Here is a 12,837-nt window from a genome sequence, read left to right on the forward strand (position 1 = left end):
AAATAATATTTTTCAATTTTTATGTATAAAATTGTTTACTTGCGCAATTTAAACGATTGATCAAAATTTGAAAAATTAGCAATCAACATATAGAGAGATATAAGAATTCAATGTTATGTAAACAAAGCTCAAGTCTTATATTTGTTTACAAGTAATGTAATGTATGGAATTACCATTTCTTTGACAAAATGATAAATCAAAGAATGTCAAACTCTGTATTTTGCTTATAACTCAAAATTTGACTTTCAAATTTTGACAAAGCATTATAAATTACCTAAATTAATCATTCCAAACATTAAAAATGGAAAAATAAAATTAAAAGTTATGTGCTCAAAACGTGTCTAAGTCCCTTTCAAATTCATGTTTATCAAATCCCAGGTATGTTACAATGTCTACTCTGTAATATGATATCAATGCAAACGCACGAACGACCGCGAACGTTTGGTTACCCCAAGAGCAAAATAGATGAACTTCGCAAATAAAACCGGTATGTACCGGTCTGCAACTTCTTTATAAAGAAATACACTTCAAAAGTCAAGAAACTCTTTGTCTAAAACCGAGTTCAAAATCAGTATATACTTTTTATACGCATACAACACGCGCACACCGGTACCATCCCTATGCATAACCTAAAAACATATAAAAATGAAACAAACATGAAGCTTAAGCAGAAGAGAGTTACCTGGGAGATCGTCCGTAGATCATTAGACTCTAAATAACGTCCCTTCTATGGGAAAGAAAGAGTTTGAGAAGGATGACGGCGAATGTTCAGAAACTCAAAAGCCAAAAGATGTTGACAAAGAGGTTAGAGACGGGAATTGGCTGGTCGTCGTGGCCGGTTTTGTTATGTACTTCTGCAGCAGCGGTATCAGCAGTGTGTTCGGACTTCTATATATAGAACTGGAGCGGGAAACGGGATCGGAAATTTTGACTCTGTCCTGGATCGGTTCTCTCTTCATCGGTTTTAGCTTAGACAGTGGTGGGGTATTGTAGGAGCTATACTAATGAAATTTTCTGTTTTAACTTTGGTTTAAGTAGAAATTAATAACCTTTCTTTGATTTAAATCAAAAAGCTCCATTCGTTGGGATCATCGCGAGATACTGGAGCTACTGGTCGTTAGCAGTGGTCGGCGGACTGCTATCCAGCACTGGATATTTCCTTGGATTCATCTCTACGTCACTTCCTGTCCTCTATCTTGGACTGGGCGTATTAAGCGGTAAGAATACCTGTACTTATACAGACATGTTTGTCAAGGAGGCTAGCTGGTCAACAAATCATCCGTCAAATCTGTCTTTAATTCTTAAAAATAAATTAATTTACAAAAAACGATAATTTCGTAGAAATTAGATATATATATAAGGTATAAACATGGACACGACTCTCGTGTCCTATTAAAGTAACAAATGCGGACAAAGTTAACACACGGTGATAAGGTTTGTATTATATTTATCAGGACTGGGGTTCGGGATCTCTACCTTTGCCACAGTAGTGGTTATTGGCCACACCTTTACCAGGAGGCGCCCCCTAGCGTTGGGCGTGTGTACGGCGGGGGTGGGGGCCGGGATGATTGTGTTTCCTCCCGTGTACACACTGCTGCTGGAGATGTACGGACTCCGCGGCCTCTTTCTGATCACAGCCGGCCTCTTTCTGAACAACGCTGTCCTGGGTATCTTTCTCAGATCCAGTCAGAGGGATGTCCGTAAGTTTATTTCCGTGAAAGTTTATTGACCTACAATATCCTCTCTAATTCATAATTAATGTATTTTTTAATGTTATCGTTTTAAAACTGGTATCTGTCACATGTATTACCAAAAAGACATTTAGATGTTTATTTTTTCATAGAATTGGTATTGTCGAAGTAACATTAGATTTACATAGAATAAAACATGATGTGGCAGATTCTTTTGTCGTCTTATTTTCAGAACAACCCACCCAAACAGTAATGGAGGGCATCATCAATCCAAAACTAGTAAAATCGGGGAAGTTCGCCATCTTTCTTCTCTTCAACTTCCTGTATATTTTTGCCTTCTCCGTTCCGTTTACGTACATTCCACTGAGAGCAACAGAGTTGGGAATTTCCCTTCCGCTCACTGCTCTCCTGGTGTCGATTTCTGGGGTTACCAGCATGACTGGGCGCGTCTTGATTGGAATGATAGCTGGAAATCTGCCTCGTGCACGTCCTTGGCTCTTGCTTCTGTTTATATCCCTTTCCGGTATTGTCATGAATGTTGTACCCTTTGCGCAGTCGTACGTCACTCTGGCGTTCCTAGGAGCGGTCTTTATGCTTTTAACGGGTAAAATATTTTGCAATTTTTTACTGCACTTTCGGTAACTATTAATCTATATTTTTAGTCTGTATTCTCCATGAACGATAGCTTTTGCATTGTTATCCTCTCTGATATCAGGGGCCGCTAACAGCCTCGTTCCAGTGTTGGTGGTGGACATGTTTGGGACCGACCTCCTCGCCTGTAGCCTGGGTCTGATCTACTTTATATACGGGATAGGCTCCATGCTAGGGGTCCCAGTAGTCGGTAGGTGGCAGCGTGACACGTACTTAACGTGCAGTGTTTATTGCATGTAATGGTTTTTTTTCATTGTTTTATTTATATTACATAAAGCCGGAAGAGTGAGATATAAATAAAGGATAATTAAAAATAGAGTGAGAAAGAGAGAAAGAAAACAACGAATGCATAGAGATAGCTTGTTAAGTACATGTATTTGCAATCAGAAGCTAAATTTTTTATTTTGATGTGGATCTCAGTTTCTAATATAACGTTAAATCTTACAGCCCTGGTTTGCGAGGCAGCAGGCGACAATCAATGGGCCTTCCACGTGGCGGGGTTCTGTCTGTTCGTGTCGTCTGCTTTAGTTGTCGTCTGTAACTGCATGAAAACACCGGAAGGTTTCTTCCAGACGAACGATAACGTCAAAAAGATCCCGGATGTTGAATCCAATATGGAGGCTATTGACATTTCTGTGATTGACCTACCTGAACCTGTTGGGACCCCGGCCGCTTAAGTTACTGTAAACTTCGGCTGCATCTTGGCAGCCAGTTTAACTCACGAAATAAAGCTTACAGATATTAAATATGGTCTACTGTTTTATCATTTTAGTATGATTAACATAATGATTATTTTATCAATAAATACATGTTAGCTCTTATTTTAATCACGTGTTCCCTAGAGACTTGAAGGCGACACAGGATTCAACAGATATAAGTCAAAATAAAACTTGTACATGTTTACAAAAAGGAACTTTTGGTGGTTAGCTATGATGGCTAAGAAAGAATCATCAACAGAAAGTGTTAAATATAGATTTAAAGGGTTGATATGTTATGTTACTGGAAAGTAATGTGCATTAAAATATGCCACTATATATTAGTGGTGCATGTATAATACAAAGTAAAGCTAGTTTGCGATATACTTGGGTCAAAATACGCGGTTGCTCGGGTGAGCAATGTGGCCCATGGACTCTTGTTAATCTCACTATAATTTCAATACCAAGCCTGTTATAATACCACCGTTATAAAAGAAACGCATACATCATTTTTGGTTTTGTTTTGGGTGTATTCCATTCAAAAGATTCATGTAGCAATTTAGCAATTGCAACCAGGATCTTATCCCGAAAAATCCTACTGAGTACATCAAATATTATTCTGAATAATCAAAGAGAACAAAGCATTGCAGAAAAACGCAGGGGTGTTAAGGAAGCATATGGACAATTTAACGTCTTATTTTGACTGTTATATTCAAAATCGTGAAATTAAATAATTATTTTGAATAAGATCAAAAAATTAGTGTTATCCTTTAAAATAGATGTCAGTGCAATAAAATCGGGTAGTACATTACTGCCACATTGGTGCATTATCACGTGACAACTATAAATAGCTTACGTATATTCCTTAACATTAAATGAGATAGAACAACACTACCCCGCGGTTTAAAAAATAAAATAAACATACCAATTGAAAGCAAAACATCTCAGTTTAATCAAAACCGCTGCTAGAATCCTGTGTTTTCCTCATTAAAAAGTTATTAATCCGGTTCTCGTAAAACCTTCCCCACTTTTATATAGTTTGCACGGAAAACGGCAAATTGCATCAAAACAACACACAACTTGGGATTCTAGCAGCACTTTTCAATTTAAGCATTGATCAAACTAACGAAACGTATAAAATTTCAAGTTCAATATATACGGGGTAGTGTTGTTCTAGTTGGATTTTTATATCGTAAACAACGACAGAGGAAAGCCTGGCCGAGAAATAAAAGCAAATTTACATACCTTTTAGCGAATGATTGATTTAACTAACATCTCCCTCAGTATTCTTATGTTCAATTCTCAATAAATCACACCACAATACTTTATTAGAGTTCTTAGATTAGTTATATTTTGAATATGTTTACAATGCTTTCCGATCAAATTCACACGACATTCAACTTTTAGTCATGACGTCATCAATGTGTAAATCTACGTAATACAAACTAATTTCTGGAAAAAAATTGTCTTCAGTATTTTTTATTTGTTTTTGATCTACGTTTCGTTGCTTAGATATTTGAATATGTACATAATAATTAAGATTTGTGATTTCACGGAATTACATGTAACTCAGGCCCTGTCGTCACCAAGTTTCCTCAAGTGAATATTCAACCTCAAGTCTGAGTTTTGACCTCAAATATATGTACATTTGTTTTGAGTATTTCAGTTGAGGACTGAGTTGAGGGATTAAAAATTTGGTGACAGTGGCATCAGATTCCATATGCTTCCTTAACACCCCCGCGAAATTTCAAAATTGTATAGAAAAATATATCACGGTAATGATGTGTATACATTTGTTTACGGGATAAATGGCCGTTATTATGCATTACTACTGTTAGTGTCATCATGGTCAGTTTGTCAAAAGAACGGTTAGTGATATTCGATATTGTAAAACATGATAACGAGTATTCAAGCAATACATGTATCAAGAAAACGATGTAACACACATGTATTGAAGGTTTTACTGTACAGAGGAGTTTCCGTTCATTTAAAGGGGGGGGGTATTAAAAGAAGTATTTTTTAATGAATTAAGAAACTTTGTGAAATTTCAGCGATATGCAAAAGAGGCTAGACATGTAGAATTTAAGCAAATTAACTTCAATTTATGTTTTATATTCTTAATTCTTAACAATGCAAGATGTCTCTATGGTGTACATGTACACCTTATTTAGACTTGCCTCAAGGTCGTACCAAGGTACAAGCATTATAACTGGGTGTAGTTCATGTCTGACGCATAACTATTCTCATTATCACGAAAAAAAACAAGCACAACTTAAGGTTAAAAATTAGTCATTTTCTACATTTCTCTACCTAAAATTAAATTTCTATATTCAAAGCATGTCCTGGGTGCACAGGACGTCTATAAAAGAAATAGGTCCGTTACCTGGATTTATTCGATTGAGCAAGCGCGGTGCGATGACTTCCGGTGGTGTCCCCTTGGAGGGGGGATATGGGTGGGTGGTCGTGTCCGTCCTATTTCTCCAGTATGTTATCATGGCGGGGATTCAAGGATCAGTCGGAATCATCCACACGGAGCTGGTCAGCGAGACCTCCTATACCCTGTCTGTGATTGGTTGGATTGGTTCTCTAATGATTGGACTGTGTACCATGTCCTGTGAGTGATTGACAAGTATTCATTCTTTCTTATATGTTTCCTTCCTTTCTCTCTCCATTTAGTTCTTGGATTCGAATTCCTCTCCAAATGATGTTAAAGTTTAAAGCTGTAGGAATATTTTGTTCAATACCCATCTCCTCTAGTCTTAAAGAAAATTTAAATCATTGTGACTTTTGTTCTCCATTTTGAGTGCATTTTGCATTCATGATCTACCTACATGTATTGATTAATCTTTACAAGTGCCAAAATGATTACATCATTATTTTGGTACCATGTGTACATTTATGTGTACTTGATTTACCTGATTTAAAACTTGCTCTGTTTTGGGATATTTCTTTTTACATTTTAGCACCATTTATATCAATCTTGACGAAATTTATACCATGTCGGATTCTTGCCATCACCGGAAGTTTACTAATGAGCCTGGGATTCCTCTGCGCAGCCTTCACTTCGTCAGTTCCGGTGCTCTTCTTGTGTCTAGGAATACTTCCTGGTAAACAACAGAATTTCGGTTTACATATCGTGCCTAAATTCTTAATACCACTTGATTTTTTGGTTTTCGTTTGGGGCTTTACATTATTAAAATCAAGTTAAATTTGTTTTCTTCATAGATCAACTTAGACTAAGTATTTAGTACTTAGTCTAGTATATGGTTTCATTTCAAATTTGTGTCTGATTTGTTAACAACAGGTATCGGTATGAATCTAATCTCCTTCTCTTCCATCATGATATTGAGGGGATACTTCCTGAAGATGCTTCCCCTGGCGTACGGCATGTGTCTGGCGGGGGTGGGGGTAGGCATGGTCAGTGTCCCGCCATTCTATGTCTATCTACACGTGACCTTTGGACTCCAGGGTAGCTTCCTCATCGTATCCGCCATCTGTATGAACAGTGTGGTCTTCTCTGGACTGACTATACCAACAAGGACTCAATCTCAGAGTGAGACACGTATACATGTCTCAGTTTTATGCTTAGATATATTTCTATCACAGAGTTAACTTAAGGAAATACAAGAGTTTAATTTACGGTAACAAAGATTATATTTATTGTCATCGTTATTTTATAGTTTCTTTTACTTTTATGCAAAAATAGTGTAAAGTTCTATTTTTCAGTATTAAAAAATTTGGAATTTGATTTTTATGATTTATTAAACGAAAACTGCCTAGACGGAGGAGAAATCTAAATTCTTCCCCTAGTTTTTTTTTTCACAGGTTCCAGTATTATTAATAATTTGAAATCAATCTGTTCTAGAAAAATCCATGGAAAAAGGCCTCTCCCTAGGGGACCTGTTTGACTTTAGTTTGTTCAAATCGTACACCTTCGTCATGTTTGTGACAGGTCATCTTATCTTTAACATCGCTTACGCAGTGCCCTTCACGTATCTGCCAATCAAGGGCGAGGAGACGGGGTTCTCGGAGCAGTCGTCCGCATTATTTATAACAGTTCTCGGAGCCGGAAGTTCGGTTGGTAGGATATTATTTGGATGGATGTCGGGGAAGTTTCCGTTGATTCGTAAGAAAGCTTTCCTTGTCGTCATGGTGTTATCGACTTTGTCCCTACTTCCGGTGTCCTTCACCAGCTCCTACTCGCTAATCATGGTGTGCTCGACAATATTTGGATCATGCGCAGGTAAAGTTCACATACAGCAAAAAATGTGGCAAATTTCTTTAGAAAGTTAATGCTTAATCTTTCTCGACTTTTTAAAAAAAAAATCTGTGTCGTGCAAACATCCACTCTATAGCTCACCAGAGGTCGCGCTACACAAGCTTCGCTTTGCTCTGTTAACTACCGATGTACAAAATTCTTGTACAATCGAAAGTGATGGGCAAAATATTTTCAAAATCGATGTATTTACTTGTTCTATCTATTAATATGAATGCAAGTAATTCAATTTAAATCTGTAATACTTTTATTCAATTTGATTTTAAAAGGGAACTATTTTGCGGAGGTAAAAATTCTGATCACATGATCCAGCTTGACATATTTTTGAAAACAAAGTTTTGCTAACAAAGTCTTTGTCCATTAATATCCTGTATTCAAGCTGATGGTACACGAGAAACAAATCAACAGTGCCATGTGCTCGCCATGCTCGTTTTGATCACGTGACAGACTATTTTCTGGTGTTGACAGAGGTGTAAGTAGAGCTTGTGTAATACGACCTCTGGTGAGTGAATGAAATTCACCATGACAATTTCAGAAGCCTTTTTAAAAAAAAAAAGAAAATATTTCTAATGGTATTGATGCACGCTTATCAATTGTAAAATTGCTTGAATTTTCCTTGGATTGTAAGTTGATCCATTACACAATTATGTTGCAACATTAAAAATTGAAAAAAGTAAAATTTAAAACAAATTCTGATTTCCAGCACAGCAGTCAGTTTACGTGGACTATCTCTGATCACTGACAGAAATATTTTTCCCTGTTTCTTTTCTTTCAGCTTTCAACATACTGTTACCGAGAGTAAATTTTGAGTGAATAGGAAGTCAGTAGGAAAGAAAATTCGTATCATTAAGTTCAGATTGAGTTTTTGGTTTTGTTACGTAAGTAAACCTTATTTTACAGCACTCATTGTGAGTAGGGCTTTTTAAAAAACATGATTTCGTCATTTTCAGAACAATTTCTATGACGTCATTGGTCTCACAACATACGGCATGCGAATTTTCAATTTCCCTTGTTTCCGTGCACTTAGTTTGTCAAATTTCCTGTTTACCAGGAATCATACACACGGAAATTCCAAGCTTCCTGATTGGGCTGATCGGGATCGACAACCTCCCTAACGGCCTGTCGGTGGCCTACCTACAGCAGGGCATCGGGTCGCTGGTGGGAATCCCTATTGCAGGTCAGGGTCAAATCATTAGGCACACATCGTACTAGTATATTGTCAAATGATACAAATATAAGCAGTGTGGTAACTGGGTTTAAATCCCAATATATTTGCAAATTGAATTTCACCGTTTAGATTAAAACCAAGGCACTATACTTTTCAATTTTATTTTTTCATTTTTAAAATTATCAGTTAATATGAAATCAATCTAACTGCCTTGACATACCCTTTAAAATTGAAAACAATTAACGTTCGCATACAAAAAAACCCCACAAAAAACCCAACAAACAACAACTGTCATTTCCAACAAAAAAAACCCTCTAGTGTTCAGATTTGAGCTCGTTTTATTGGGGGTTTTTTCTCCCCATTTATTTGTTGCGTAATCGTGGTATTGAGTTGTCCCTGTTTGTTTTATGACAGAGGCGGTCTGTCGGAGGGTGGGTGATAACGCCGCCTTCGTCTTCACTACCGTGGTGTGCGCCCTGGTCCTGGTTCTCTTCACCCTCTCCCTGTATCTACCGGAAAGGAAACCACAGACACCCAAAGTACCGCACATACTCCCAGAAGTCCCCAAACCGGAAGTATTTGTCGTGACCATGGCGGAAACTGGACCGACGGCCGCTTAGGTTCATGTTCTATCGAACACTCTGTGTGTGCATTTGGAAAGTTATACACAATTTGTGTTGTGTGTTATTTCATGCAATGGCATTGTTATATTTTTGGGTTTGCCTTAAACGATTCGTGGCATTGTAAGACTCACTTATTAGGAGGGATTGACATGATATAAAATGTTAAATCTACATTGTAAACTTAATGCTTTGAAGGTTTTCCAATAGGAATTCAAGTGTCAAGTTTGAGTAATTAAAAGACGATAACACAATATGTATTTTTGTTTGTTTTTACCTTGTTATTTATTTGGCTGGAAAATGTCTGTATCGTACTACGGTGACTCTCCACGTGACGACACAACCTTTGTCCAAAACTGTCAATCCGCTCCTTTCTTCGTTCAGCTATATGTATTTGTTTTTAGAACAATTTTTTTTAACAAGAAAGATGAATTAAATAAGACCATTTATCAATTGCCTCACCACAAGAAAATTTGACATATTATAATTATGCGAAACTTCTTTTCTGTCTTTAAATCACAAACCTTCAACCATTAATATTGTTCAAGAAAAAAAACAAATATATATATTGGAGACATGGCCGCAACAAATAAAGATTTATATCGTTGTTTCTTTGTTATCCCTCACACCCACATCAGTCGACTGTGTAGAAATCGCACATACACTGTTACATAAATAATAAAAGAGGGTAGTTTCACCATGCACCGAACACCCTTGCATTTTTCTCTTTGATCACGCATCAATTATAGTCCGAATATAAATAAAATTTGTTCAATTAATAACAGGTTTTCCACTTGCTTATGACTGACAGAAATCAGGAAATAATGATTTGATATTGGATTTCTTTACCGTAAATGGAGTCGAAAACTAGTGACGTAATTCTATTATTTGGGAGCTCCAATCATCTAAAAGGATAAAGTAGTTTCATTTTATTAGATCAGGAACATTAAGTAGTTACCATCCAGCAATAAATATATAAGCATATGATAACCAAATAATAGACTGATAATCATTTCATGATCAGAAATTATCAACAAATGATTATAATATAGTATGACACTAATAATCAACAAATATTGTAATTAGATATTATTAATCCGACAAGCAATTAACAGATAATCAAATCGAATCTAAAAATGAATTACACACCCTAATATGTAATCAAAAAATAATACAAGTATGTAATTCTGACTGAAAAATAATCCGTAAAATAGTCATATCAAAAATAAAAGTTAAACTATATGTTATAAAAAGCATAAAAACAACATATAAATAATATATAAATTGGCATAAACTACAAAAATGATATAATTTCCAAAAATAAACCTATGATATACGAACATGAAATAAAAGAAATGCATTCGGAAGAAAAAACATCAGAACATGTAAATAATGTAAAATTACATGTTAGTATGACAGATTATTGATATCAGAGGGAATCAAAGGCTCCGGGGGGGGGGGGGGGGGGGGGGGGCTGATCACTCTCTAGTTCCGATCTTTACAACTAATATTTCCTGTGAATCACTGCTACAGAATGCTGGTCAACCACAGAATATCTCAACAATCTGCCAACCACAGGACATGTCGACAGTCTGCCAACCACAGAATAAGTCGACAATCTGCCAACCACTGAACATGTCGACAACCACAGAATATGTCGACAGTCTGCCAACTTCAGAATATGTCGACAGTCTGCAACCACAGAATAAGTCGACAGTCTGCCAACCACAGAATAAGTCGACAGTCTGCCAACCACAGAACATGTCGACAGTCTGCCAACCACAGAACATGTCGACAACCACAGAATAAGTCGACAGTCTGCCAACCACAGAACATGTCGACAGTCTGCCAACCACAGAACATGTCGACAATCTGCTGAACTTAACTTGTTTTTCACAATCTCAAGTTGTTTCGCTTTGGCTTGTTTTGAATGGTTACTTATCAACTATGTATACTAAGCTAAAGTCTTCCATACACACTTGGGATTTCCGCGGACTTGCAGAACCTCAATGCACTTAATGAAGAGCATTCGCAGAATGCGGATATTCCAAAAAAAAAAGCTGGATGAATAAGATTTTCATTTACAGTCATTAATGAAATCTGATATAAATTCTTTTCAAGAAAACATGTATAGAAAAACCTTTTTTTTTGTAATTATACAATGCTAGAGGATATTACAAATTGGACCAAATAAGTGCTTAAAAATTTGTTTTCCATCAAATTTAATGATATATTATATATCTTTACTATTTTCTTTAGTCTTGCTTTCATTTATCACTGATGGCAATATTTATATGTGTATACGACATACAAATACCACAGCAATCTCTTTGGAAATATATCTATATCCGGGAACTTTTACAATGTTCTTTTTATTTAAAAAAAAAACTCATAAAAAATTTATTCATTTATACCCATACACCAAATCAGGAAATACAGTTCTTCAGAATGATCAAATAGAACGCCGATAAAACTTAAGAAATCAATCCGGAACAAGGATTTTAAAATACATCCATGTACATGTAAGGGTGGGGAGGGGTCGGGCCTGAACATATGATTGAAATACTATAAAATGGAAGGGTGATAACTTTAATTAAAAGAAATATTTGGGAGAAGATGTTTCTGATTATAATTGTGTGAGTGGAAGAGGACGGGGTTTAATTAAGATAAAAGGAGTAGTAACAATTTATTTCTTGCCAAAAAGCTGGAGAGGCAATGTCCACAGACCTTTAAAAGGTTTAAACATGGTTTAAACATAATGAAAAGCTAAAAAAAAAAACCCCATTAATATTGATTTATTCAATATCAAAGCATCTTCTATTACAATGCTGATATTCAAAGAATATTGTCAGGAATTAAAGCCTTTTAACAATAAAATGCCACAGTTCTATTAGTCATGGAGGACAAAATATGTGTGGGTTGGGGGCGGCAGCACTACACAAGCTGAACACATTTTTTTTACAGCCGCGGCAGTAATTTTAATCTAGTACAATTTTTAGATATAAAATCAAACACATGAATATTGGAACAATAAAAAAGAAAAGAAAAGAAAAAAAAGCACCCCGCGTCTGAAGGACGTGATGTGTCATGTCTAAACAGTTGCGTTTTAAGAGAAATAATTTACTCTGATAAATGATAAAACATGTATAAAGCTTAAAATAGAAAAAGGTATGCCGTAAACAAGTCACAATATATGCACGGCCACAAAAACATGTAGTCAACTCTGAACGAGTTTCACAAGGACGAAGTGTTGGAAGTTTGGTTCAATCCGGAGATATCCGGTCGGTTATATCTAGTACATAACGAAGGAGCCTTAACCTGAGGCAAAAGATATTACAACACATACAGAACAGTTGTAAATACTGGTTTCTCAGAACAGGGGAATAATACTCTTTTTTATTAAAAAAGGATGGTTGGGGGGGGGGGGGTGGGGGGGGTGGGGGTAGGAATAAAATTTACCAGCTAAGAAAAGTATATACTTGGACTAAGTCAATGCATACTGGTATATTTACATTCAGTGTATTCATAGGAAATTGAAAGTCGCAGATATCCAAAGCAAACAGAAGGGGACAAATACACTTAGCCTATCTATGCGCCGTGAGCACAAATATAACGTCATCACGCGCTTTGAGTATAACATTAAATGAAACGTTCAGACTAACATAACCGTTTTGATATGCACTTATGAACTACTCTGCAAAGTTTCTGGCACCAGATTTTGGTCGCGGAAGCGAAC

General features: G+C 36.3%; 2 protein-coding genes across 2 annotated transcripts; both read left to right on the forward strand.

Annotated features, from left to right (window-relative positions):
- The first annotated feature begins 645 nt into the window (after positions 1 to 645).
- LOC128181963 (monocarboxylate transporter 9-like) lies at positions 646 to 3,088 on the forward strand. The gene is made up of 6 exons (XM_052850547.1): positions 646 to 979; positions 1,074 to 1,217; positions 1,455 to 1,700; positions 1,924 to 2,295; positions 2,407 to 2,532; positions 2,790 to 3,088. Exons 1-6 carry the CDS (start codon positions 730 to 732, stop codon positions 3,017 to 3,019), a joined length of 1,368 nt encoding a protein of 455 aa, XP_052706507.1. The 5' UTR covers positions 646 to 729; the 3' UTR covers positions 3,020 to 3,088.
- A 2,328-nt stretch (positions 3,089 to 5,416) lies between these two features.
- Positions 5,417 to 9,359, forward strand: LOC128181962 (monocarboxylate transporter 13-like). Its single transcript, XM_052850546.1, has 6 exons — positions 5,417 to 5,651; positions 6,001 to 6,144; positions 6,342 to 6,590; positions 6,903 to 7,280; positions 8,365 to 8,490; positions 8,896 to 9,359. The coding sequence occupies exons 1-6, from the start codon at positions 5,453 to 5,455 to the stop codon at positions 9,099 to 9,101; spliced, it is 1,302 nt and encodes a 433-aa protein (XP_052706506.1). The 5' UTR covers positions 5,417 to 5,452; the 3' UTR covers positions 9,102 to 9,359.
- The last annotated feature ends 3,478 nt before the right edge of the window (positions 9,360 to 12,837 follow it).

This window comes from Crassostrea angulata, chromosome 4 (assembly GCF_025612915.1).
Source record: "Crassostrea angulata isolate pt1a10 chromosome 4, ASM2561291v2, whole genome shotgun sequence".
Taxonomy (NCBI): domain Eukaryota; kingdom Metazoa; phylum Mollusca; class Bivalvia; order Ostreida; family Ostreidae; genus Magallana; species Magallana angulata.

What these genes read in the sequence shown, in the direction of transcription:
- LOC128181963 (XM_052850547.1), top strand. Translation starts at nt 730, where the DNA reads ATGGGAAAGAAAGAGTTTGAGAAGGATGACGGCGAATGTTCAGAAACT. An exon ending in CGGTTTTAGCTTAGACAGTG is followed by an intron (nt 980 to 1,073) that starts GTGGGGTATTGT and finishes TAAATCAAAAAG; the next exon opens with CTCCATTCGTTGGGATCATC. An exon ending in GGTCTTTATGCTTTTAACGG is followed by an intron (nt 2,296 to 2,406) that starts GTAAAATATTTT and finishes CTCTGATATCAG; the next exon opens with GGGCCGCTAACAGCCTCGTT.
- LOC128181962 (XM_052850546.1), top strand. Translation starts at nt 5,453, where the DNA reads ATGACTTCCGGTGGTGTCCCCTTGGAGGGGGGATATGGGTGGGTGGTC. An exon ending in AATATTTGGATCATGCGCAG is followed by an intron (nt 7,281 to 8,364) that starts GTAAAGTTCACA and finishes CCTGTTTACCAG; the next exon opens with GAATCATACACACGGAAATT. An exon ending in GGTGGGAATCCCTATTGCAG is followed by an intron (nt 8,491 to 8,895) that starts GTCAGGGTCAAA and finishes GTTTTATGACAG; the next exon opens with AGGCGGTCTGTCGGAGGGTG.